Source organism: Falco rusticolus, chromosome 2 (genome assembly GCF_015220075.1).
Source record: "Falco rusticolus isolate bFalRus1 chromosome 2, bFalRus1.pri, whole genome shotgun sequence".
In the NCBI taxonomy this organism is placed as follows: domain Eukaryota; kingdom Metazoa; phylum Chordata; class Aves; order Falconiformes; family Falconidae; genus Falco; species Falco rusticolus.
This window is the reverse complement of record NC_051188.1, coordinates 8,960,046-8,984,495: the sequence shown is the minus strand read 5'-3', so window position 1 is coordinate 8,984,495 and position 24,450 is coordinate 8,960,046. Positions and strand designations below refer to the sequence as shown.

Sequence of the window (24,450 nt, the reverse complement as noted above, 5' to 3'; positions counted from 1 at the left end):
AGCAATTTTAGGATTAGCACAAGAGGGGAAAAAGCAGCCAAAATTGGACATCTGCACTGACATCATCCCCCGTATCATGTTTGCATGGCCTCAGGGGTTGCCTGCACACTGCCTCCAGTCATCCCAAGGAAAGCCTCCCACTACGACCAGCCATGTATTCGGTCACCTCCTGTCCAGCTAAGAGCGTATTGTGCCATGGGGAGTGTAGTTCAACATGCTCCAGGAACTGGCCTCTGATTTCACTTCTATTTTTATAGTCTGGAGAGCTCACTGTCACGACAAACGTTACCTTTTATTATCTCATTCATAAACTGATCTACATCGAGATTTGGATGCCTTGTTTCTGCCACATATTACATCAGTAGAGTAGCGTACACTTCACTAAATTGTATTTTTGTAAGTCAGTTACAGCAAAACTTGTTTTAAAAGGTAAGCATTTTAGATCCCCACAGCAAATAAGAGGAAAAATATCTGGCAAGATGTCACAGTGTAAATTTATGGTTATAATAAGTGAAAATTTTTCACTAGTTTTCCAAGAAAAAAATTCCTTTCTCAACTGAAATAGATGTTCTATACAAAACAAAATATAAAAAATTAAATATACAAAATAATTGAATCTTCAAACTATTCTTAGGAAATACCCTGACATTTCTAGTAATGCTTTTAAAAGTGTAGTAATACCGTGCTGCTGATCACGGTACATACTAAGTGATTTCTTCAACCTGTATAGTTGTTTACCCTGAAATCTGAAAGGATTCCACTCTCCAAGGGAACTAAAGATAAAAAAGGCTTCAAGTAAAACACTCATCTGCTAACTAGTCTTAACTAGATTTAAGTCATTGCTCCCATTATTAGACTAAACCTAGTAACGCTGCTTCAGCAGCAAAGAACTTCAAGGGGACTGAAAAAATTTGAAAAGCAGAGTAATTACTGGGGAAATTAGCCCCTATGTACTCCTATGGCTCTGCTGTTGACAGTGAATGACAGTAAATGACACAGAAAGCTGAATGTGATCGATGACGTGTTTAGACAAGCCGTAACATACCCCTGATTACATACCTGCCCTTTGTTAGTCTTAAAAGAAATTTCCAGTACGAAGGTCTCAGGTTCTGAACTTCCATGACAGCCTGCAAGGAGAGGATTCTGTCAGAGCCAGCTGATGGTGTCAGGCAAAAACCTCATCTGCTACATTACACTGACAAAACCAGTAAAAGGATGGTTATGGGGAAAAAAAAATATTTAATTGTTTTTAAATCAAGCAGCTGTGATCACCTGCCAATGTCCAGCACTATTAGCAGACAAACGGCTCACAGCTGAATTCAATGCTCTACACCACCAGCACCCACTGATATTCCCGGAAGACCATCTCCAAGGCAACTGAAGACTGCCAATTACAAAGAGGTGTAAATTGAAGGTGGCGATTACAAAAAAGCCTTTCCTCTTTTCTCACACGAACTTTATTTCTGTTAGCCTCCGACAATGGTCCTTGCCAATAGTATTTTGGAGATTGCAATGCCACAGACCTTCAGGCACATCCCAAGCACTAAAACATCAGTTCACTTTGATACTAGAATGACAGATATTCCCAAATATATGAGAGCAACAAGGAGGAGGAGTGGCACTGTCCTGTTAAGCGTGAGACAGCAGAAGACTCTTTTAGGGTCATTTTTTATTCTCTTTATTGAGGGGTACAAAAAGGACATCTAGCTATGGAGGTCCAGAAAACATTCAGCGGGATGTTTCAGCAGAAGATCTAGAAATGGGGAGATGTAGTAGCACAGCAGAGTAATTTGGGTACCACTGAGAAGGAGCTTTTCTAGCTGATGCAGCCAATAAAAAGACCGAGGGTGAAGGCATGTAATTGACTTGGGAAGTGCAGAAGATTATAACTGCAGCTTGTTTCAAATGTAAACCTGCAGGTTTTCTTCCTAATTTTTTCAGATTTTTTTCAAATAGGCAGCTTTAATTCAAGTTAGGTGAAAGTGAAAACTTCCAGTTGATTAGAAAACCCTATAAAGTATTATAATACATATTTTGTCTCCTTGAGAAACTATTCTTTCATATGCTTAAGAAAGTCCACACATTTATGCTCATCTTCTGTGTAAATGCATTTTAAGATCCTGTCCAAAGAATTCAATGCTTTGTATAATCTATTCAGCTATAAGCTTATGAGAAATTTGAGTCCTAGAAATGATCTTCCCACAGTGATACTCAAAAGCAAGATGCAGGAGCCCCAACTCACAGCAGTTTGCTGGAATCACTACATCACAGCATCTTTTCTGTATCACTGAACCCATGTGCTCCCCATTTCATTCGACTTTTGAATTAAAGAACTTCATGTTTTGTTAGAAGACAATATACTTACTGCCTGAAAGCATATCGATGTAGAAATGGCATAGATGATGCTGTCTGCATGAGGAAAATAGGGAACCTTCCCTGCTTCAATGCCTTTGAAGTAGATAGTCTATAAATATCGATAAAAAATGCTGAATGAAACAAAATAAAGTAGAAGTAGCTTTTTACCTTTTATTTAACCTTTTTTTAAAAAAAACATGCCAACATTACTAACCTATGCTCATACAGTTTTGTATATGTCCACAGATGTGACATTGATTGAGATAGTGTATAGAAGGTACCCACAATCAATAGAATAAGAGGCAGTTAATGCACAGAACAGGACCTAGCAACAGCTTGGGTGTTAAAAGGGTGGTATAGGTCTTAAAGATAAAAAAGGAAAGTTTGCTATGTTAAAGTCTTCATTTTTAAAAAGCAAAAGAACGGTGCAATATCTATTCCAACAAAGTGAATATTCACTGTTCTTAAACAGCTTGAAATCACATACTTTACTTTCTGAGAAAACATGTAAAGTTTATTTTCCTGAGCACAGCTTGACCTTCCAAAGCAGCACACGCCTCTCTGCTCAGTTATCCTTGGCTTGTGTAAGATGATAAAAGTAGTAAAGAAAAAAAGAGTGAGAGAGAAAGAAAGAAAGAACACACAGCACTTTCCTTATTTCACTGTAGCCACAATGTCTCAAACTCCAGAGAAAACCATCACCAATACAAGATAATATTGGTTTTTTACAACTGGTGTTCTGAAAGTCAATATGGGTAACTCAGATTTGCTTTCATAAAACCAACATGTGAACTACCTTCAGAGCTTAATCCAGGATTACAAAGAGCAAGAACACACAGAGTATATCTTCCCTTTTAATGTTTATTTTATGCTTGGGGGAAAAAAAAAAAAAAAAGGTTCCTTCTTTTAATATTATTTGAAATGAATTCTGCTCTGGTAATGGAGGTGGATAAATATCGCTAGGGAATGAGGCACTCCAGGTCTGCAGGAGAAAGCTTTGTGATTTGGGGACGATGCATAATAAGAGAACGGTCTCAGCTTATTCCAGTGGTGCTGCTGGGGAAATAACCATGACTAAGTCCGGATTTTATGGAAAAATCACAGTAAGAAATCAAAAGCTGGTTAGCAAAGTATAATCAACATAACCAAACTCTACAAACTTCCCCCCCTCCCCGGGCTCCTAATTTTAACAAGTTCATAGAAATAATTCAAGCCTGAAAAACAGTAATTAGAACGAAGTTCATTGCAAAGCTGGGAATTCAATCAATTCAAGTATACTGACAAACAACTCCAGCTACAGACTGAAGCTTAAGCTATTTTGAGTTATCTTAGACTGTTGAATGCCAAAATTGGGGAACAAAGGCAGGAAGTTAAGCTGTAGCTTTTGGCAATAAATTTGCAATTAAGGACTAGGTCTGATTTATGTTTCTGGCAGAACAGGCATTCTTGGAACTTTCAGATTTAAAAAATCTGTAAAAGCTACAAAGCAAAGGGCTATCAGGAGATTAAAAGAAATCATGGAGAATATACGTGGAGACCAGTGGGTAAAGGACTTATAAAATGAGTCACAGAAAAGAAAATAGGAAAGAAATGAGACCACAGAATGGCACTGCCTCCTGGCACGCACATACTGAAACATACCGCTGCCACACAACTTTGTATTATACTGGAATTGTCCGACAAAGCCTGTGAAGCTCACTTTCTTTTTCTGCCTTGAAAAAATAGATGAAATGAAGAACTCTTGTTATAAGGGTACTATCTTACCTCTACTAATTTGGACACCAGATACATCGAAATAGTAGTACTTTTGTAAAACATCATGGAAATTCCTGCTAGACACCCTGTAACAATTAGAAAACAGAAGTATTGTTAAGATTGTGATTTATTGTTGCTGTCGCAGTACGTCAGCTCAATGGACACCGCACAAGATTATGCTTGCTGCTGCTACAACAAAATTCAGAGACATTCCTGTGCTGCTCATCAAAATATGGTTTATGACACTAAAAAGAGTTTGGAAACCCTGAAACGATTCTGTAGTTCAGTGTTCAGGAGCACAGTATCGTTTCCTCTCTCATCCCACAAAAAAAGAAACCCTCTGAGGTTTCAGCACCTGATCGATACACAAACAAGCAGGGAAGGGCCTGCACCCTCCCCCAAATTTCATGGCAAGAGGGTCCTTCTTCGGATCCAGTGGAGCCATCCCTTTCAAATGTGTGTCACGTATGGAACAGTCAGTATTTGAACTTCACATCTCAACAGTTCAAAAATAAAGGACAAGTTTACATTTGTGCATACAATACTATACTGTCCTTGAAGCAGCCTGTAAAAAAACACCATTTGATTGAACGTGCCTTACAAATTTAATTGCAACTCTTTATTTGAAGCCACTTGTAATGCCACTGCAACTTTGACACAACCTTGATGTACACAGTCCTATTTTCATCACAGAAGCCTGAAAAGGGAATGGGAGGACAGACCAGAGAAATATTTGCAGAGTCCCAACAGAAGCAATATAAACTTCCTTTCACGGACTCACCAGCTACAAGTGCATGAAGTTCATCGTCGAGGTTTCGTACCCAACGCAGGAAGCAGCTAGTACCCTGCAAGTAAACAGAGAGCAGGATTAGCCCTGCTTACTTCTCTTTCACAATGCACAGACTGGAAAAACTGCTCTACATAAGCTAGTAACATAGCGCACAGTATAAATTCAGAGCCTAGTGACAATACCCATCACCCACAGCACCTGAAAAATTTCAGTGTTTTAATTCAGTTTACCGCTACCATTTCTTTCAAAATCAGAGAGCAAATGAATCTAATTTGAATAGCCATCTAAATCCAAAGCTCATCTTGAATCCACATCATCTTCATTTGTTGTAGTTGTCTAGACTTTTTTGCATGATAAAGTCTGTTTTCAACCACACACCAAACACCCTGAGATTTTTCCACACGTCCAATAAATTCTGGAACAAGCCTAACACATCCATCTAAAAAGTCAGAACTGCGTATGATTAAAAGACATGGTGAAACACATATAATAACCTGTTTGTTGACACAGACAATAATACACAGCTGTTCAGGCCAGAATGGATGTAAGTAATTGTGGCTTGGGCTGCATTAAAATACATTTCATTGGGATGACTACAGGTTATCAAATGATCCAGACTGTTCTACATCTGCCACATCCTCTGTCTTGCTTTTGCAACTCTTTTGGAAACCCAGGCTTTGTCTCCAAATTGTACCCCTGCTAAATTTCTGTTTGCTTCCAAATGGTTTGAGATCTGCTTATTAAGGCCCAATCTAGTGCTGATGGCACCGAGAGAATGTTATATAATTCAGTGGGACAGTCCACTGACGTCTACTTTGAGATATGTGTGCCAGCCTCTTAATCCATCTCATGTGTGCTTGTCATGGAATCAAAGCATGATTTATGTTGGAAGTGACCTCTGGAGATCATCTGGTCCAGCCTGGAGCAGGTCTAATTAGAGCAGATAGCTCAGGAACTTGTCCAGTTGAGTTTTAAGCATCTCCAAGGATGGAGAATACACAGCCTCACAGGGCAATCTCTTCCAGTATTTGGCTGCCCTCACATGAAAACATATTTCCTTGTATTTCTTTGGATTATAATGTATTTCAGCTTCTGTCTGTTCCCTTTCATCCTATCAGCACACCTCCAAGAGGTGTAGGTAGCAATACAAACTCCTCTGAGCCTTTTTTCTCCAGCTTAAAATGCAGTTCTCCCAGCTTCTCCTTGCACTTTGTCTAAGCCGGTCCTAAAATCATCTCGGTGAAACCCTCAGGTGAAACCACTATTGGAAAAGACATTCGAATTAAAAGAAGAAATGAAGTAATATCTGTGTCCAAAAAGGGACACAGTACCACAGATGTGATCTCACTAGCTATTTTACAGCGCACATTTTTAATAAATAAATGCCTTGCAAAGACATTGATACATTGCAATTATGGCAGTCAACTTCCCTTCTCGAATTTGTAAAGTAGTCTAAAAAATGGAAACCAGGCTACCACGGCCAGTTTATTTTCTGCAAAACTATGTTTGCTGACATTAACAGTAAGGACAACACAAAGTTTATTAGTACAGCTACTACAGTCCTACAATGGCATTTTGGACTGCTTTTAGGGACAAGATGCTTTTTAAAAGCAGTCCATAATGCAATTCCTTTGGGTTCAAAATGCATCAGCATTTAATTTTTTTTGGTTGCAGTCCAGTCTTCTGGAATGACTACAGTCTACACTGCCCTACACGCTTATTTCAAATTGGAAGGAAATTCTAACGCAATCCAAATCTGTGTAAGTTATGGAACACAAATAAGAACAGAAAGTAGAATCATAGAATCATAGAATCATTTAGGTTGGAAAATACCTTTAAGATAATCAAGTCCAACTGTAAATCTAACACTGCCAAGCCCACCACTAAACCATGTCCCTAAGCACCACATCTACACACCTTTTAAACACCTCCCGGGATGGGGGCTCAACCGCTTCCCTGGGCAGCCTGTTCCAATGCTTGACCACCCTTTCAGTGAAGAATTTTTTCCTACTATCCAATCTGAACCTCCCCTGGCACAACTTGAGGCTGTTTCCTCCTGTCCTATCGCTTGTTACTGGGAGAAGAGACTGACCCCCACCTGCCCACAGCCCCTGTCAGGCAGCTGTAGAGAGCGATAAGGTCCCCCCTGAGTCTTCTTCTCTCCAGGCTGAACCCCCCCAGTTCCCTGAACCGCTCCCCATCAGAGCTGTGCCCCAGCCCCTTCCCCAGCTCCGTTGCCCTCCTCTGGACACGCTCCAGCACCTCAGGGTCTGTCTTGCAGTGAGGGGCCCAAAACTGAACCCAGGATTCGAGGTGCGGCCTCACCAGTGCCCAGCACGTACTTAATAACTAAAGGTCAGAGGATGTCACCCTCACTGAACGCGTATCTATAGAACTAAATTATACTTTGCAGTTGGAGCTTTTAAAAGACATCAGAAATATTTCAGATTTTGCAATTAAATACCTTTTCTTTTAAAGGCTCTTTTCTTAAAAGTTTGAAGAAAAAATTATTTTTCAAATAAACTGATTAGTCCACTCGCACTTTGCCATCAAAAATTTTAAAACTCTGTAACCTTACAGATTCTTGTCTTCCAAACTGACTGCAAGTCGAGTGAAATGCTGTTTTGCTTACAAATAACACCTGTTTTTAAATTTTCAGAAAGTAATATTTACCTGAATAATGCAGAATTGTCTTAAATTTGCAGAGCAAGTAAAGTGGCAGTTGAAGAATGACACACATGATTAAGAATATGAAAGTGCAAAAGCCACTTCAGGACTGCACTATGCAATATATTCTTGCTCAGGGTGTGTACTTTGTCACATTCCCTTTTGGCATACATAAATATAATTTGATTAATTCCGCCAATGCTGTATGAATGTGTATCAGTTTGCAATCTATCATCTTATAATGGTGTAGAAGGGTAGATTTCCAAGTGGTAAGTGCAATGTCTCTTCAGCTGCACATGATATAAGTGCTGCAATCTCCTGCTATTTAGCGTCAAGTAAGAATTCCAGATATTCAAGCCAAAAAAATCTGTAAATGGCTTCTTTCTGGCAAGACTGCTGCTACTGCAGTCACTGCTTGTGTCTGCACTAAAATGTTTTTGTGTAACAGCAAGTCCTTTGGAAATCTGAATTTGCTTTCTCTGAAGTAGTTTCTACCTTCTGATCCTGATACCGTGCTGCAAAATTCATCAGATTTATTCAGAAATTATAGAAAAAAGACACAGAACGGAAGACTGTTTTTCTATTAACAATTTGATTACTGAAATACTATAGAATTTGTCAGTGACGTGCTGTAGCAAAAAGCATCAGTAATATTAAGGAGTTAGACTTTTTAGTTCTTTGTGATATTCTGAAAAATGAAATAAAAAGCCTGGCATTTGTAATTTCTGTATAAGCTTACTTTGTATATACTGACAAAAGATCCCAGAAAAGCTCCAAGCTGGAAATTTTCCTTGTTGTAGAAGAGCGAAAGTAGTCGAGATGGTTCTGTGAACAGATGCCGGAAGGTGGATGGAATCCGAAGGCAACACTGGATCAGGTAACCGATGCTAAACATCCTAATGAAGCCCTAGAGAAAAGAAAGAAAGATTCTGTGGTAAGAAACCACAAATTCAGAAAAAGGAAGAGCAAAAACATCCACAGAAGTATTATTTTTGACATCGAGCAGTTTAAAACCCACTCTGCAGACACTATGTAAAATGCATCCCCACCTTCAAACTCAAGACCGAGTTTTTTTTGCTGATTCCCCTGTAAAACAGCTATGGCAATAAAAACATAGACAATTGACTTTATTTTCTATGAATACCTGCATGGCCTCAAGGGACAAACTATTTCTCTTCTGCTACAGAATTCTGTCCTTTGAAATAATCCCGATGACTTCATTTCCAGGTTACTGACCAGCTTTTAACCACAAGGAAGTATACAGAAAAGTAACAGGGTGGAAAAAAAGAGCACTTCTACACTCAAATGTCTGGAGAAAGCACTAAAGGAGGAAAAAAATCCACAAAAACTAAGTATTAGAGGGTGTGAGAATTAGAAATTGACCCTGGTGGCTTGGCACGTGCTCACATACTTTCCCTCAACTAGACTGGAGGCTGAATGATGCCTGCAGTGAGAGAAAGGGTGAAACTGGAAGGGAGACTGCATGCAGGGCTACTGAGAAAGGATAACATGGGTTCCAACAAATTTTTCTTACTGCTCCACCTTGGAGCATATCATTATATATCATGTCACAAAACCACACTGACTTTCTCTTTCAAGATTTTTCTCCTGAGTTTCTTATAACCTCCTCCAAAGCTTCCTATCATTATTCTTACCCTGTGGCTGAAGTTCTCTGTAAACATCCTGAATAAAATCTGTCCATTTTTTTGTTGGAAGATGCTTATGTGAAAACTATCCTCACACTCGCCACTGGCAAGTAAGGCAGGACACCAATGCTCATGAATTCTGCCGTTAGATACTCAGGGACACCGAGACAATTCCCATTACAGGGACAACTGGCAGAGGGTTTGACTGAACAACCTTTGAAACTCAAAACATTTTTGCCTCCTACAGAACTGTATAATGCATCATAAAGCTCATAAAATTTTATTGTGGTTAAACATCCAGTAATAAACTCTTCCTGAAGCAATTACTCTCCCTGCTGCTCAAGATGTGGTTTATGAGAATCAAGTGGAAGAAAATATATTGTCTCATCTGATGATCCAGTAGCCATAAATGAAAAAATTCCACTTCTCTGTCTGCTATTGTAAATTGTATGTACTGAACAGCTAATGACCCAGTGCTTTCTGGTCGTGTAATGCAAATGCCTACTGCAAGGTATGTGAGGTAGGCAGAGACGTAAATGCACTGTGAATTTTGTGTAGTTAAAACAACATTAAGACGAGCATGTATTTGCACCTAAAATGAAGAAGGACCGTAGCGTGAAGTACATAGCCCTCCTCTTCCAAAATAATGAGGTGATTATGATACCAGGTACCATTAGATAAATATGAAGTCCTAAACCCAGCAGTCACGAACAAAGCCCAAAACAAGCGAACAAACAACAGTATGGTACATTTGACATTTTTACCCAGCTGTAAGAAACGCTACTCTGATGTGGCGAGGAACACTGCATTAGGAAGCACTTAAATTCCAACTGGAAACGCTCACATACACCCATAATTTTATTTCTATTAGTAGCCTACTTAGAAGTGCCGAACTGAAGGACTGAGGCTTTGTTTTGCTGTGCACCAAACAGCAATAAGCAGTGTACAAAATCTTCCTATTTAGCTCATTAGATGGAAAACCAGAATATCTCAAGTTGCAAGGGACCCAATAAGGATCCTCAGGTCCAACTCCCTGTTCCTCGCAGGGCTACCTAAAAAACCCTGAACCACAGGACTAAAAGCATTATCCAGACACTCCCTGAACTCTACAGGGGCACTTACGAAAGCCCATACAAATACAGTGTTCTCCACAAATGACTCTCCTAGACAGAAACATTTTGGAGTTTGGGATAGCTAATGCAATTTGCAGACATCTTTTGGAGAAATACTTGGCAATACACTGTGGGACCCCCAAGCTCTGCCTAAGGAATTTTAAGAGTTTAGGCTCAGCTTCACTCAGTTCCTGTTTTCTTTGTGCCTTTAGGAACCTTTTGGGAACCTTTGGTTCTTCCTTCATTTCCTCATTTCTGTGTTTCCAGGTGAATCCACATCACACATGTATGTGTTTTTCAGAGTCACAGAAAGTATTACATCTTAAAACAATGCACAATATTGTAACTTTTATCTTCCATAAAAAGATCTCAAGTAATAACGGAGGTAGAAAACAATAGGAGTACACTATAATAAATATAAGTGAGTGAAGAAATCCCTGCTAAGAACCATTTTTCCACAGAGATTTTGAGCTGGGACTCAGATCAGGCAGTAGTAGCAGCACAGTGAAACTACGTATCTGCAAAACTCATTGAATAAAGATTTTTTTTTTCCTTTTGAGAAACAGATAAAGTGAGTAATACAGTCAAGATACTGGCTACAACTCGAATTCAGGAAAGCATGTGTGTGCACGTAAATGGAATTCAGCAACATACCAAAATTCAGTCAACCTGCTGCAATATATTGGGGATTGGTTAAGATATTTAAAGTAAATTAGTTAAGATATTTAAAATTTGGTCTTGGTATACAGTAGCCTGTGTTCCTTCAGGAGACAGAACGCAGAAACTACAGCCACCAGGAAAAAAAAAATATCTCATATTCTTTTCGGTCATCCTAGTTATTAGCTAAGTCCTGAGGGTTATCTGGTGTCATCCACAGCATCAGCAGTAAAAATGGACAACTGAACTACTACTGCTGGCTGATGTCTCCTCATTGCACTCGAATGGAATCCAAAAGAGGAAAAATACTGTTTGACTGCTTCTGGTAGCTCTTTTCAGACATTTACAAACCCAAAGCATTGTAAGTATTTAAAATCTGAAGGGAAATCTATGAAATCAGCTGGTATGTCATCAGTCAATGTTACATATAAACTGTCATGGATTACGTCAACAAGCTTGCATTTGAATGTGAAGCAGGAGAAAAAGAGCATGCAGTAACAATTAAAGCACATATATGACAATGAGAAGGTGAGCTGTTCAAGAGTAAGTGAAAATATAGCACGAAGAGGAAATTTTGGCAATAAGCTGCTCATCAGATCATTACCAAATATGAAAGCTCCCTTACAGATATGGAATTAAAGAACATGCTCAAATCGTGCCACTTGACAGTTATTACTGACCAACTCCAGGAACAGCCACAGAGAGAACTAAAAATATTTTAAGAATTTCAGATCCTTAAAAATCCAAATACATAAAAATCAATTTTTCCACTCATGTTTTAATTTTTTAAAAAGGTCATAGAAAAAGCAGGAAATTCAAAGATCTGGCTACCACTTCAGTGACATTTCCCTGATTGCATTATTGTAGTCAAAACTAATTTATACTAAAATACTACACAAGACTGGTACAAGAATGAAGTACAGTTTAAATGCACAACTGGTTTCTCTAAAGAGAGAACCGCCTTATAATTTATTTTTTTTTAAAATTTATTTTCAGTCAGGTTGAGACTTAGTTCAGCTCCATTATCAGCTGGGTTTTCTTCTCCCCTCATCACCTTTCCAGGGTATATAAAATGTGAACAAAATGATGCTGAACAGAGAACCAAGGAGGACAAAGACTCCTGAGTATCTCCCCTTTCCTTTTTTTCCTCTCTGCTCTTCTAACCATTAACACATCTCCCCACTCACCTAAGAAAGGACAGAGAGAGTAGTGTGGGGCCGACCTGCTGTGATTTGAGGAATTCATAACCTGAATTTAGATTTGGGTCTCTCAACTACAGTAATTCAGCAAGACTACCACCTATTTCTCAGCCGCCCTTCTGTTTTAAAGGCATTTCTAGTTCATTATATTCCATAACGGTCAGATCACCTCTCTTTTTACCCCATGAATTCTCACACACACAATCGTTCTTCCAGCAGATGATGACAGTTTTCCATGGAGAAGAGGCACCAGTTCCATGATGAATCCTTAAACAGAAATCCTCACTTCTTGGCTCTAACTGCACTTGCAGAGTAGTAGCGTTATGAGGCTACTTACAGATTTGACTGCTGAGCATGCAGTACAGAATGCATAAGGATTTTGTGTGAGATTAATAAAAAGCTCAGAAAGCAAGTATGGACTAACAGTAGTTAAGAGCTAATGACTGTAAAATATGCCAGATGAAAGCACTTTATGTAGAAGCGCAGCAGACTGAAGTTACAGCGAGGCACTCATTAAAAAAAGATGCACACTAAGAGACACTGCTATCAGCAGAGATCTGGAAATGCAGCACGTCCACCCATAAAATCACTTCAAAGTAATAAAAAATCTTACATTCATTGCAGTCTTGGGCATTGATTCTGAAGGCTAGACACTGATACCTATGGGGAAAACAGAGTACTCCGCAAACGGAGGCACAGGGAATGTTTGCTCCCCAGAGGATGCTGACCAAACAGGAGCACACGGGAGATGGGAGACAAAGCAGGCCGGGAGGCACGGAACAGCGGGCGCACTGGGCAAGGCACTGAGCAAGCACAAAGCAAGAGGAAAGTCTGTGTGCACAAAGATTTTACGCCTGGAAGAAAAGAGCCCGTGAACGGAGCATTGAGTAGGCCGAGATAGCGGTGAGAGGTTGTAAAATTGCAATTTTAATCTGGGTTCTGTTAAATATGTGTCACACCTACAACAGAAAAGCGACATTATCTACCCTGACCTATTCGTGAATGCTCTAAATGCGTATTCTCATCGCAGTTCAGCAGAGCACTTGAGCACCATCTCAAATCCTATGAACTCCAGCACAACTTATATCCCTGTTACGCAGTGGTCCGCTAACATACTGCAGTGTAAAAAGAAGTGTTAACACAACACAAAATAGTGTTAATAAACACACATGAATAAACGTTTGCTAGATTTCTTCCGATGCTAAAGTTAGAGCGTAGCTTTTCTGAGATAACACTACCTGTATACATTTTAATTTTAAGAAGTTTTTTTTGAAAGTAAGATTTATTACAAGTATCTGAAGATACTTAAAACCATTTTTGCTGCTGCATGTATAAAGGCGGGTACGTTATTAAGTGACTGAGATCTTCTGGAGCCTTACCAGCTCCTAAAACAGGCATAGCAGGTGGTACCACCTGTGCCCACCCAACGCCAGCCAGAACAAATCTCTACACAGTACTCCTCTGAAAAAAAATAAAAATGCGCCGATCACATTAATAACGGAGAATTAATTATCCCACTGGACATAAACAGCTCTCTCTGGGTGCAGCAACTGTGACCAATCTCTCATTACCCTGAGCCCTTAAAATAAATGGAGGGAGGAGCGAGCCAGTGCCCAGCAGCAGCGTGCCAGACCCGCGCAGCTGCACGTGTGCCAGACCCGCGCCGCCTGCCAAAGCAGCGCATTCCAGGTGCTTTATTAATTCTGTGATTTGGGGTGGAGTCACAAGTGGGCTCAGCCGTGAAGTGCATCACATAGTTAAAACAAGTTCCTCGCTTGCTAGTCCATTTTTTCCCACACACTTGATGTTATTCATTCACTACAGCTAATCTGGAAGACCAGAGAACTTTAACCACCCCCACCCCTCACCCCGTTCTAAATTGAGAAAATCTGTTTTCAGGCTTGTCACATTTTCAATAGGAGAATGAGTAACAGGCTGCTTTCTCACTTCCTAAGTATATGCTTTTTCTGACTAAAGACTTTTACCCTTTCTTTGCCAGAGTTTGTCAATCTAACTTTTTCTGCACTTACTTTAATACAATATGAGATGCAATTATCTCCATAGTGTTTACAGCATCTATGCCTCGGGCCATGTTTGCACCTGCAAAAAGCACAATGAAACACGTATTAACTCATAGCTGTTTTCAGCGTCATCAACAGGAGACTTCATAAATATTTCTCGCCTAAAAATACATAAAGTGCTCTTTTTCCCACCATTCATTCTCCACACTCCCCACCAAAGGGCACCGTGAACTTTTATGACACCATAAAAGAACAATAAAAACTCAAAATACTTTAGTTGTACAGCAAGAAGTGTCTGCACACTTGTTTAGAACCGACCTCTTGCAGTGCTACACATTAAATACAAAATTAAAGAACAAATTTTCTGTTGTGGTCAAGAGGGAGAAGGGCTGTGACCCTCCCTGGTTCGCCTCTGCTCTGCTCGAAGGTTCTGGAAGGGTTTCTGACCAAGCAGCCATTATCTGTGTCCTTACATCTTTCACGCCGTTGTAAGGCACATTGGAGGGCAAGGAGGAACACAGAAACGCACAGAGATACCCTGTGAGAATTCTCTCAATTACAGGCCTTCCACTTCTGGGCTATATCTTCTACTGTGTAGATTTTTATGTAGCTCTTACTTCGGACTGAGAATTTGACCTTGAGCATTTAAAAAGTGACTGGCTTGGGATGGTGGGACGCGTGGATTGAACAGTTGTTAGCCCTGCGTTATGTAGAATTAAAAGACATAAAGTCAGACCAGGTCTGAACATTGTATTTTGCTACAGCCAAGTATTTAAGTTTTAATGCAAAATAAATTAGACAATTTATATACTGCTTCAAATATTTTGGAAGTTTTGAATCGTGTACTGTAAAGTCTAATGGCCATAAATCATCTGTGAGGTCAGTTTATGTAGCAAAAATTGTAATGAGAATGTGCTCAGGTTACAGGCATTTAGACTCAATTATACTGAAAAGAACCATATGGAAGAGAAACCTGTGAGAGCATTAGGGCTGGAAATGGAAAGTTTTCTGAATGTCTGAGTTGGGAGTTCCAAAACCTTAAAGAAAACACGCTCTTCTCCATGCACAGTCTCTTGATCCTTGTATTTAATGACCAGTGGAAGAGCTAGAAACTATCTCTAGCAAACTGAACAAGAGGGTTTTAAGACAAAACGGGTATAAGCAACTCAGCTAAAAGAATCTGCACGTGGCTGGAGCTGTCTTCTCCTTGTAGGTCTTTTGTTGTCTAATACAGTCATGCCTGGAAAACCACTGCTGACCTCTCTCACATTTTTCAACTAAAAGCTAGAGCAAATCACGGGAAGTCGCCATGGGATGTAGGTCACTTCACGTTTGTTCGTTGTCTGAACAAGTAAGATAAGCCGCTGCTTCGGGAAAACAATGCACTTGGAAGACTCGTTTCTCTGCTGCACGTCAACAGGTAAAGATCCGGTCATAAAACCACTCCCGGAGAGGTCAGTGGAAGTGGAGATTCATACGTGTGGTACGAACGAACAGACCTCTAGCCCATTTTTTATTCAGTTTCTCCTGTAAATGAATGACTCTTGTGGTACGCAACATGCCTGAAGCGGACATACCAAGCACAGCAGAAGTACATCATCTGAACATATTAGGCTGAAAAGCTATCTGATGTCATTTCTTTAAGCTCATGCTAAAGGAAAATAAATGGGATCCTGTAGAGCGGGAGGGAACCTATCTTACCTAACTTCAGACGTCTAGACTTGACCTCGTGCAAAACAGTTTTAGGCTCACTTTTTGCTTTGCAATTTCCTACTTCTGACAGCGGAGGCAGGCCATGTGCTACCAATCCTCTTCTCAGGCAGTTCTCCTTTATGCAATACAAAGATGTAGGTCCCAAAAAAAGATGATGTTACGGTCATTTACGGTGACCTACGTAAGGTCTGCTGCTGTGCAATTTCCCCTCAATATCACTGCTAGCACCATGAGAACCATGCCAGGAGCTGGTTTTGCTGAGAACTGCAGGAAAAGCAACCACCGCTCGGCCACTCAGAACTGACTGAATTTATCCTCCCTTTTTAGACAACTGTGTGTTGCAAGTCACAGCGATGACATAGAGGTCTTAAATTTTGCTTTCACTGGAGTTCATCATTTGTCACTGCTCACTACCCAGTAAAAATGAAATGCAAAACACTAAAACGCAAAATAAAAGTATCATTAAAAAATATCAAATACAATGTAACAAAGCATAAAAATGAGCTAAGTAAGAATGATTAATTTTTTTTTATTCTTCTTTTTGTCTCTTTTGACTCACACTTTGTCTATGAGCTTTTTTGTCAGAGCCAGTATGTTCATCGGCTGTGGTATTTTTTCACAATGCTTTATCTTTCTGTCTATTTTCGAAAATGCTGTTTCAGGTGAAAATGAGTGAGTAGGGATTTCTTCTTTCCCCACAATGAACCTGAAACAAAAGAAAAGAAGAAAGAACAAAGCAACAGTTACATAAATAACTTAAAGAAACACATAAAGTCCAGTGCAGGTCTGTAAGACAAGCTTGAAGTTACCCTCAGGTCTGCAAAAGAAAATATATCCTATACAGCTGCCAAACCCTGTATCTCTTTGAAAAGATCACTCCACCAACTTATATTTAAACTTCAGATAATGGTCACAATTGCTGCCAGGAATTTTTTAAAACTAGGAACAGAAACATTACTAGGGAAGTCCATCTCTCAGAGACAGGAGGAACACTAAATAAGAAAATAAAAAGGCATATGAAGTATCTCAATTATCTCCAGAAAAATGGGGTTGCATAAAGGATGGTAATTACTACAATGTTTTTATAAAATATCTGTTTTGTAAAATCTTCAAAATGTTTTCACTCCCACCATGAGCAACAACTTTGTTTTGCTTGGCTTCCTCTTCAGCCCTCTTTCTTCACCCAGAGTTGATATTGTCAATATATCAGTTCATCTTAGGTGTAGAATTACTGTGTATCAAGGGCAACGGAGGACACAATGGCAAGATGTTTCCTAACGCTCTGCACTATAATCCAAGTTCTGCTATACTGTGGCAGCCCTGCTGAGGGTGATGAAAGGTATAAAAACTTTTGCCATTCTATGATTTCAGAATGCACGCTGCCATAGGAGTGTTTCATGTCTATATTTGTGGACTATAGACCAGCTATTTAACTATTGGCACCTTGTATCAAATTCCATGGCTGTTTCATAGCTGTAAACTATAAAATATTTCCCACTACAACAGAAGGTCTGTCTTGCTTGATTTCAGCTCTTTTCTTCACCTGTGGGTTGATACTGTCCATGCCCTGGGCTGTCTGAGTGGTAGACAGGTAGCAGAATGTGTAGCGGAAAGATAAGAGTAACATCTCTTTGTACTTCTAAGACAAGACACAAAGATGAGAGAACTTTGCATAACTACAACAAATGAGTGAGTAACACCAGAGGGTCCCATCACAAAGTAAATTCTAGGAAAGCCTGGACCACGATGGCAGACACAAGGTTTAGTGGCGTGTCGAGGGACTCAAACGAATAGGCTACAAATCCATGCTCTATTCGGGTGCTGGTTACAGAACTACCGTTGTATTCATTAAACATTTTCTAAATGCAGCAAATAAACTCCAGGTCAAAACACAGCAGCCATTTGCTTCCAGGAGAGTATCAGGAATTGCAAATCCCAGTTTTAGAAAGGAAAAAGATTAACACTCCTTCAAAAACATGCAACCATATGTCCGCATTTCCTTTAATAACGGTCACAAATATGAAAAGATTCCTCTCTTGCAAGCACATTATGCATTCTTCAAAATATGCTGTATACCCCAAGAGCTGGGAAAGCTTTACAAAAGCATAATTTTCCTTGGGAATACTCTTTGCATGCAATGCAGCTGCTACTGCACACGATTCCTCAAAGTCTTCACTTAAAGCTACGTACTCACAGAAACATTACTTACTTTAGTGCAGAGTATGTAAATCCTTTCAAGCCATCTTTGCACCTGAAACATAAAAACAACAGATTTTTTTTCTGTAATGGGCTGCTTGCAAAATAAAGTGTTATAGATTCAAAATTACGTAGAAGGGCTGTGGATGAACACCAGCTCCTCACTACCAGAAACAGCCCATCTGTAACAACTCTGTGGCTATCCCCAGCTTCACAGTTGTCACCACGGCCTTGGGACATCTCAGAAACAAAGGGTACAGCGTCCAAATGCCAGTGCTTCTCTCTTTTATCCAAACCAAGAGTAGAGGAATTTTTAAAGGATGGTGACAGAACCACTGGGGTGACAATGGGAGATTCCATACGACAAAGAACTGTTGCTCATTATGAGTTTTACGAAACATAAATGTTACTGCAAGGAGAGAAAGGAGGGTTGGACCTCAATAAAAGACCCACCATCTTGTGAAGAACTGCAGGGAATAGTAATTCTGGCTCTGAGATAAATTGTTCTGCTTTGCACAGTGCTGATGTCTGCAGCTTGCTACTTTAAGACGGCTCTCAATCTGAAAGTCCAGTTTTTCAATTAGAAAAAAATAGAAAAAAAATCAATTAGAAAAAAAGAGCTGTTGTTCTGATTCTGAGCTTGATTACATATATCCGTCCTTACAGACTACAGGGTTCTTTGTGCGAATAACGATCACAGTAAAGAGTCCATAACTGGCTGTGAAAGATGCAGGCTACTGACTTTTTTTCTCCTGAGGATACAATGAAAGGAGCTAAAGTCTGCAGCTCCTACGGATTCTTCCTGGAAGACTTCTCAGTGTCATGTTGGTAGCAAAGCAAAGAGCGGATACTTGGGGTTTTTTTTTCCCTTTTCTTTTTATAGAATTGCATGGGGAATACATCATGGTAAAAAAAAAAGCATTCCTGACATAACCATACAGCGCAAACTAGTAACTTGTCAGCACCCTCGTTTCAAGAACACATCTAACTCTAAGACAGGATGGCCGTCTCAAAACCTTCACAAGTGGCAGTGGGGGAACACAACCCTTTGCCTCCTGCCTGCAGAGACCAAACTGTCCCTGGAAAGCCCGTGCCCAAGCCCTCCCAAGAGCACAGGACACCATCCTCCAGAAGGCACCATGAGCGGTCAGGTTGATGCTACCGATGGCTGGATAGACACGAACAGCAGGAAAAACACAACGAGATGAAACGATCAAGAAAATCTTGCTTTGTCCCAGCAGGCAAGCACCTGGTGCAGTGCCAGTAAGAGGTCACAGCATGAAATGCTCCTGCGAAACACTTCCCAAGGGTATGGCCTTCAACACACATATTTCCAAGGACCTGGTTTGGTCACCACGTGCACAGTGCTAAATAAATATTAGGCACAGTTATACACAGCACCAGAAAATTCAGCCTACGGAGTTTCTCTTTCAAAAAGGATTGCACCTAAAATATCAGTCATGTATAGACGAACTATAAGGGTTCAAGGTAAACACAAATAAAACTGCTGAATGTATCTTTAATTAATATAGAAATCTGTAACCAAAAATAGGTAAACATTTTACTTTTTATGATTCATTAGCTAAGGAATTCAGAAACTGAAAATTATCATAGCACTTTTTACAGAGAGATGGACTGAAACAATTGGTGAGTGATGGACTGAGAGCAACAACATTAGCTCTGCCCAGAGATCACCGCGAATCGCTGGCAGAACTACAAACAGAGCCCAAATGCACAGGGTTTACATATACCCGCTCTACCCACACCCCCATGGCCTGATATCACGAGTTTGATTTTAAACCTAGAATTGACTGTAAGTTAAATGCCCTTTGAGTTAAGGGCGTTCAAAACATTACATCTGCAAGCTGACAGCTCAAGAATAGGGCCCTAGTGTCTACTCCTCTTTCCCAGTAAATTAAAACCATACACAAACTGAAATGTAAACATGCATATAAACGTTTCTAGAATACTATTGAAACCAGAAAGTAATTACAGTATGAGCATAATGATGCTTTTGCCTTAATCATTCCAATGCAACTGCACTTCCAGTTGCAAGTGTTCAATTATTCCTTTATCGCACCAGCAGATGTCCCTACCCCACCAGCGCTCCAACTCACCCGGCCGATGCTATACCATTCATCCACTCCTCCTCGAAGAAATTGTCATTCAAATCCTTTCTTTGCTAGTATTGAAATCTCAGAGGACAACTGAATCACCGACAGACGAAACAGCCCTCCAAGCCCCTACTCATTACTCCAAGAAACCTGAAAAAGATTTCTATTGCCTATTCTAATTACATGATCAAAGTCAGTTCTATGAAATAAGTATTTGGTGTATTGGAATTTTATTAGTTATTCTTACTTTTCTTATTCTATTAATGTATATATATATATACACACCCGTATAGCTACAGAGCTACCGCTATGAATCCCCCTGCAAAATGCACTGAAGATAAATACATAGTTCAATATGGAAGTAATACTAAAGATAAAATTCCAATTTTTACCCCATTAACTTCCTAATTTTTCAAAATCATAAAACAGTATAAAAGCACAATTTAAGTTCTTAAATAGAATTTAACTCATGCTGCTTGCTGTCTAAAATGTCTTGTGTAAAGTCATTACGCAAAACTAATGGGCATGTAGAAATATTGTGTATTAAAGGTTTCAAAACCAGAAGTCCTAGAGACACAATACTTTCGATCACGAATAATTTACACCATAACTTTCCCTTCTCTGACACAGCAATTTCGCTCTTACAAAGGAAGCAGCAACCAACAACGAAACTGGCAATCTAATTTTTGGCTCTACATCATCAATTCAGTATATTAAAGGTTTCAGAATACTGGCCTAGAGATTGAAATTGCCTAGTGTATTCACTCACTACGTACACAACATTGAGAGCAACAAAAAAATCATTCACACTGACTCCAAACATTTTTGTGTGGAGAACCCACACTTCTTTTTGGCGGGGGACCACAAAACCCCATGCAGGGACAGTGCAGAGATGTCACTAACTCAGTGACTGCCCTCGATGGTGACCGCGGAGGTACAATGCTAGCTGCACATGGCACGTTTCATTAACACCTGGCTGCTAATAACTGAACTAAGACTAATGATTTGCTTCATACAGCCGCTAATTGGTAATAATAATGCCACCACTAATTGGTAATAATAACTTTTACTCAATGCTTCATTGCTCAAGGGGTGAAAAAATCTGCACTCTGCTGCTGACCCCTGCAAGCCATTCAAGCTGCAAACGAGTGCAGTAAAATGCATTACGAGCGCCTGGCACTGCAGATACCCCTGAGACGGGAAAAATCTCAGTAGCGTATTACTACTACTACATTTGTTTTTAGGGTATTATTCAACCTGGAAGGTCTAAGACAAACAGTGAGTTGTATGTCGTTAGAGGTACTCAATGTGGCTCACCTCTGCTACCATTCCCACCACCCTGAAACATCCCGGGGACCAAATCCCAAGCTGCAGGAGGGCGGCACCTTTTTTAACCCAGCGAGCAGGAATTTAAATAGTGCATAATCTGTTTATGTTTTCCCATCAGAAGGGAATTTGTCCTTGGTACAAAGCCCAATGGCACCAGTGACTCTGCCAGCTATCCCTGTTGGGCACCATGAACCTGATCCCACCACAGAAATGCTCTGCTCCGTTCCCCCTTAGTTTTGGCCAGAGCCACGATTGGAGCCAGAGGACCAGAAGAATTAAGGAGCCATAGCAATACATTTGGCTTCTCCAAATTCCCCTGCTGGGACAATTTTGGCACATGAGCAGATAGGGTCGATTTTAATCATGCGTATTTATAACATGTAACTTACAGCCACACACATTTATTTTTTTCATAAAGAAAACAGCAAAAGCGGAATAGAGCCAAGGCTTGATACTATGCTTCCAACAAGACACAAATTAACTAAGTATTTATGTTTGTGTATGTAAAGAAGTGCTGTACAGGAGTTTATACTACCCTCCCTCCATCCTGTGGGAAGGAGAAGTTCCCCCACTGAACTGAAAGGCTGGATGCCAACAATTACATTTTGGGGATTAGTATGTCTTGTCACAACTCTTCTAAAGATTTTCTCCATGACCAACTGCTATACCCTGCAGAAGAAGCCTTCTGAGGAAACAAGTCACTTTTCACCCACAGAACTGGTAAGCAGAAAGCTCACAGCAACAACATACGCCATGTTCAACAACGTCCCCATCTTGCTTATGTTATCCTTCGGGGTAAGAGTAAATGAGAAACTCCTATATGCAAAGCTCTCGTTGTGGCCATGAGGGAAGGAAAGCTGGGAGCACAGGACACGTGTTGGCATATTACTGCAGCACATCTGCCCGTAAAGACTGGCTGGGGGGGACCACATTTCCGAGTTAAGGTGTCTTGTTTTATAGAGAAGGGAGGACGACAGCGATGAAATGGGACTGCATCTGAACACGCCAGCTACCTCCCTTGCTATTAGGAATTAAAAACTATCTACACTCCTTTGTGAGCTGTGCTGATCTCCAGAGGATAACCCATTTTCTGTTTTCAGCTACTTAGAGAAGTTACTATCCTGTTTTTCTACCCTTCGTTCCTCGTCTTCTCCCCAATGTTAACAGTCAAGGGCAACAGGTGTCGTTTTTCTGAGACGCCTTCTGTATCCAGTTCTCTCCTTCCTTTTCCACCTCCCCTTTTGCTCCTCCTTCCTGCAAGTCGCACTCCTATTTTGTATTTCCCCCTCGCACCTGTCCTCTAAGTGTTATTCTCAAAAGCTCATTTCTTTTTCTTTTTTTTAAAATAATTAAATAAATCCAACAGTACCTTCTCCATACCTCTCCTGGTCTGACAGTTTCCACCATGCTAATCAAGTGGGTTGTGACTATGAGATGGAAAGTGCAGAATAAGCACCGCTGAAAAAACGGATTATAACGGAATTCGAGACTCAAGGACACACGCTTAATCATCCTGAACCAGACAAATGGAAGAATTAGTTCAAGCTGAGTTCTAAAGTGTTTTGAGACTGACTTGTTTTCGTGGTGACTGTAACGTAAAATCACATTTTGGAAATACTAGTTTTGCAAAAGGCTCTGGGACCCAAAAACAATTCCAAACCAGTAAGACCCTCCTCACTGATGTAATGATGTAGAAAAAAGGTACTTAAAAATGAAGTATTTTATATCTCTGGATGTAAATTAAAAGCTAACCCAGTCAAATTGGATAAGAGAAAGGAAACTGAAACCAAAGGCTGTTCAGAAATGTGTACCACTAGTATTTTTCCCAGAGGAAGAACAGACATTTTCAGTTGTAAGTGGAAAACCTGATTTCTAAAAATCATGATTGGCCATGCCATAAAATCTATTTTGTCATTACTTAGTTGTGGTGAACTTTCCAACTATGTGAACAGTATTTACATCATTCTCAGTGACTGAAGAAAAACGTGATTATTGTGCTAATCCTAATGCCCCCATCCATCCAGCTGTCAGTGGTTTATGATGAGGCTGCAGAAAGACATTTTTGTCCTCATTTAGATAAATCTATGGGAAACTGGATCCTAAAATTCTTTGTAGATAGGGTTATACAAGAGTCTTCTGACTTCAGGAACTACTCATGACTTGCATATCAGCTTAAAAAAAAATACTCTGCCTATATATTTTCCTATCAGAAATAAAGTGCATCAAATTAAAACTGCAGCACCCTACTTGGAAGCAGAGAGGCATTTAGGTGCAATTCCTTTGGATCAAACCCACTACTTGCAGTTGAGTAGCATCCAAACACAAAGGAGCCTCCTTTCTAGGTATACAGCTACAATAGGCAGAAGGGATCTAAACGCAGGAATTTCCTTCGTAGATGGTGTTGGGATTTAACCCGATGGGCAGCTAAACACCACGCAGCTGCTCGCTCACTGCCCCCCCTCCAGTGGGATGGGGGTGAGAATCAGGAGTTAAAAATAAGTCAAATCTGCGGGTTGAGATAAAGTTTAATAGGACAGAAAAGGAAAGGATAGTAGTAGTAGTGGTAGTAGCAGTAATAAAAAGAATTAGAACATACAAAACAAGTGATGCACAACGCAATTGCTCACCACCCACCGATGGATGCCCAGTCAGTCCCCGAGCAAAGTGGCCCCTGGCCAGCTTCCCCCCCCAGCTCTGTACGCTGAGCATGACGCCATACGGTATGGAACATCCCTTGGGTCAGGGGGGTCAGCTGTGCCGGCCGTGTCCCCTCCCCGCTCCTTGTGCCCCCCCAGCCCCCTTGCTGCTGGGGTGGGGTGAGGGGCAGCAAAGCCCTTGGCTCGGTGTCAGCGCTGCTCGGTGGTGATGAAAACAGCCCTGTGCTATCAATGTCGTT

At 40.3% G+C, this 24,450-nt stretch overlaps 1 protein-coding gene across 1 annotated transcript in view; it reads right to left on the bottom strand.

Moving 5' to 3' along the window:
- The window catches only part of TMEM135 (transmembrane protein 135), a 188,653-nt gene that overhangs the window by 2,005 nt on the left and 162,198 nt on the right, over positions 1 to 24,450 (bottom strand). The window contains exons 7-14 of the mRNA XM_037376696.1: positions 18,125 to 18,166; positions 16,475 to 16,621; positions 14,212 to 14,281; positions 8,307 to 8,474; positions 4,892 to 4,955; positions 4,120 to 4,196; positions 2,366 to 2,464; positions 1,060 to 1,127 (exon numbers count right to left, since the gene is read on the bottom strand). Of these exons, the coding sequence (XP_037232593.1) occupies positions 1,060 to 1,127; positions 2,366 to 2,464; positions 4,120 to 4,196; positions 4,892 to 4,955; positions 8,307 to 8,474; positions 14,212 to 14,281; positions 16,475 to 16,621; positions 18,125 to 18,166 (735 nt within the window). The remainder of the gene's footprint in view (positions 1 to 1,059; positions 1,128 to 2,365; positions 2,465 to 4,119; positions 4,197 to 4,891; positions 4,956 to 8,306; positions 8,475 to 14,211; positions 14,282 to 16,474; positions 16,622 to 18,124; positions 18,167 to 24,450) is intronic.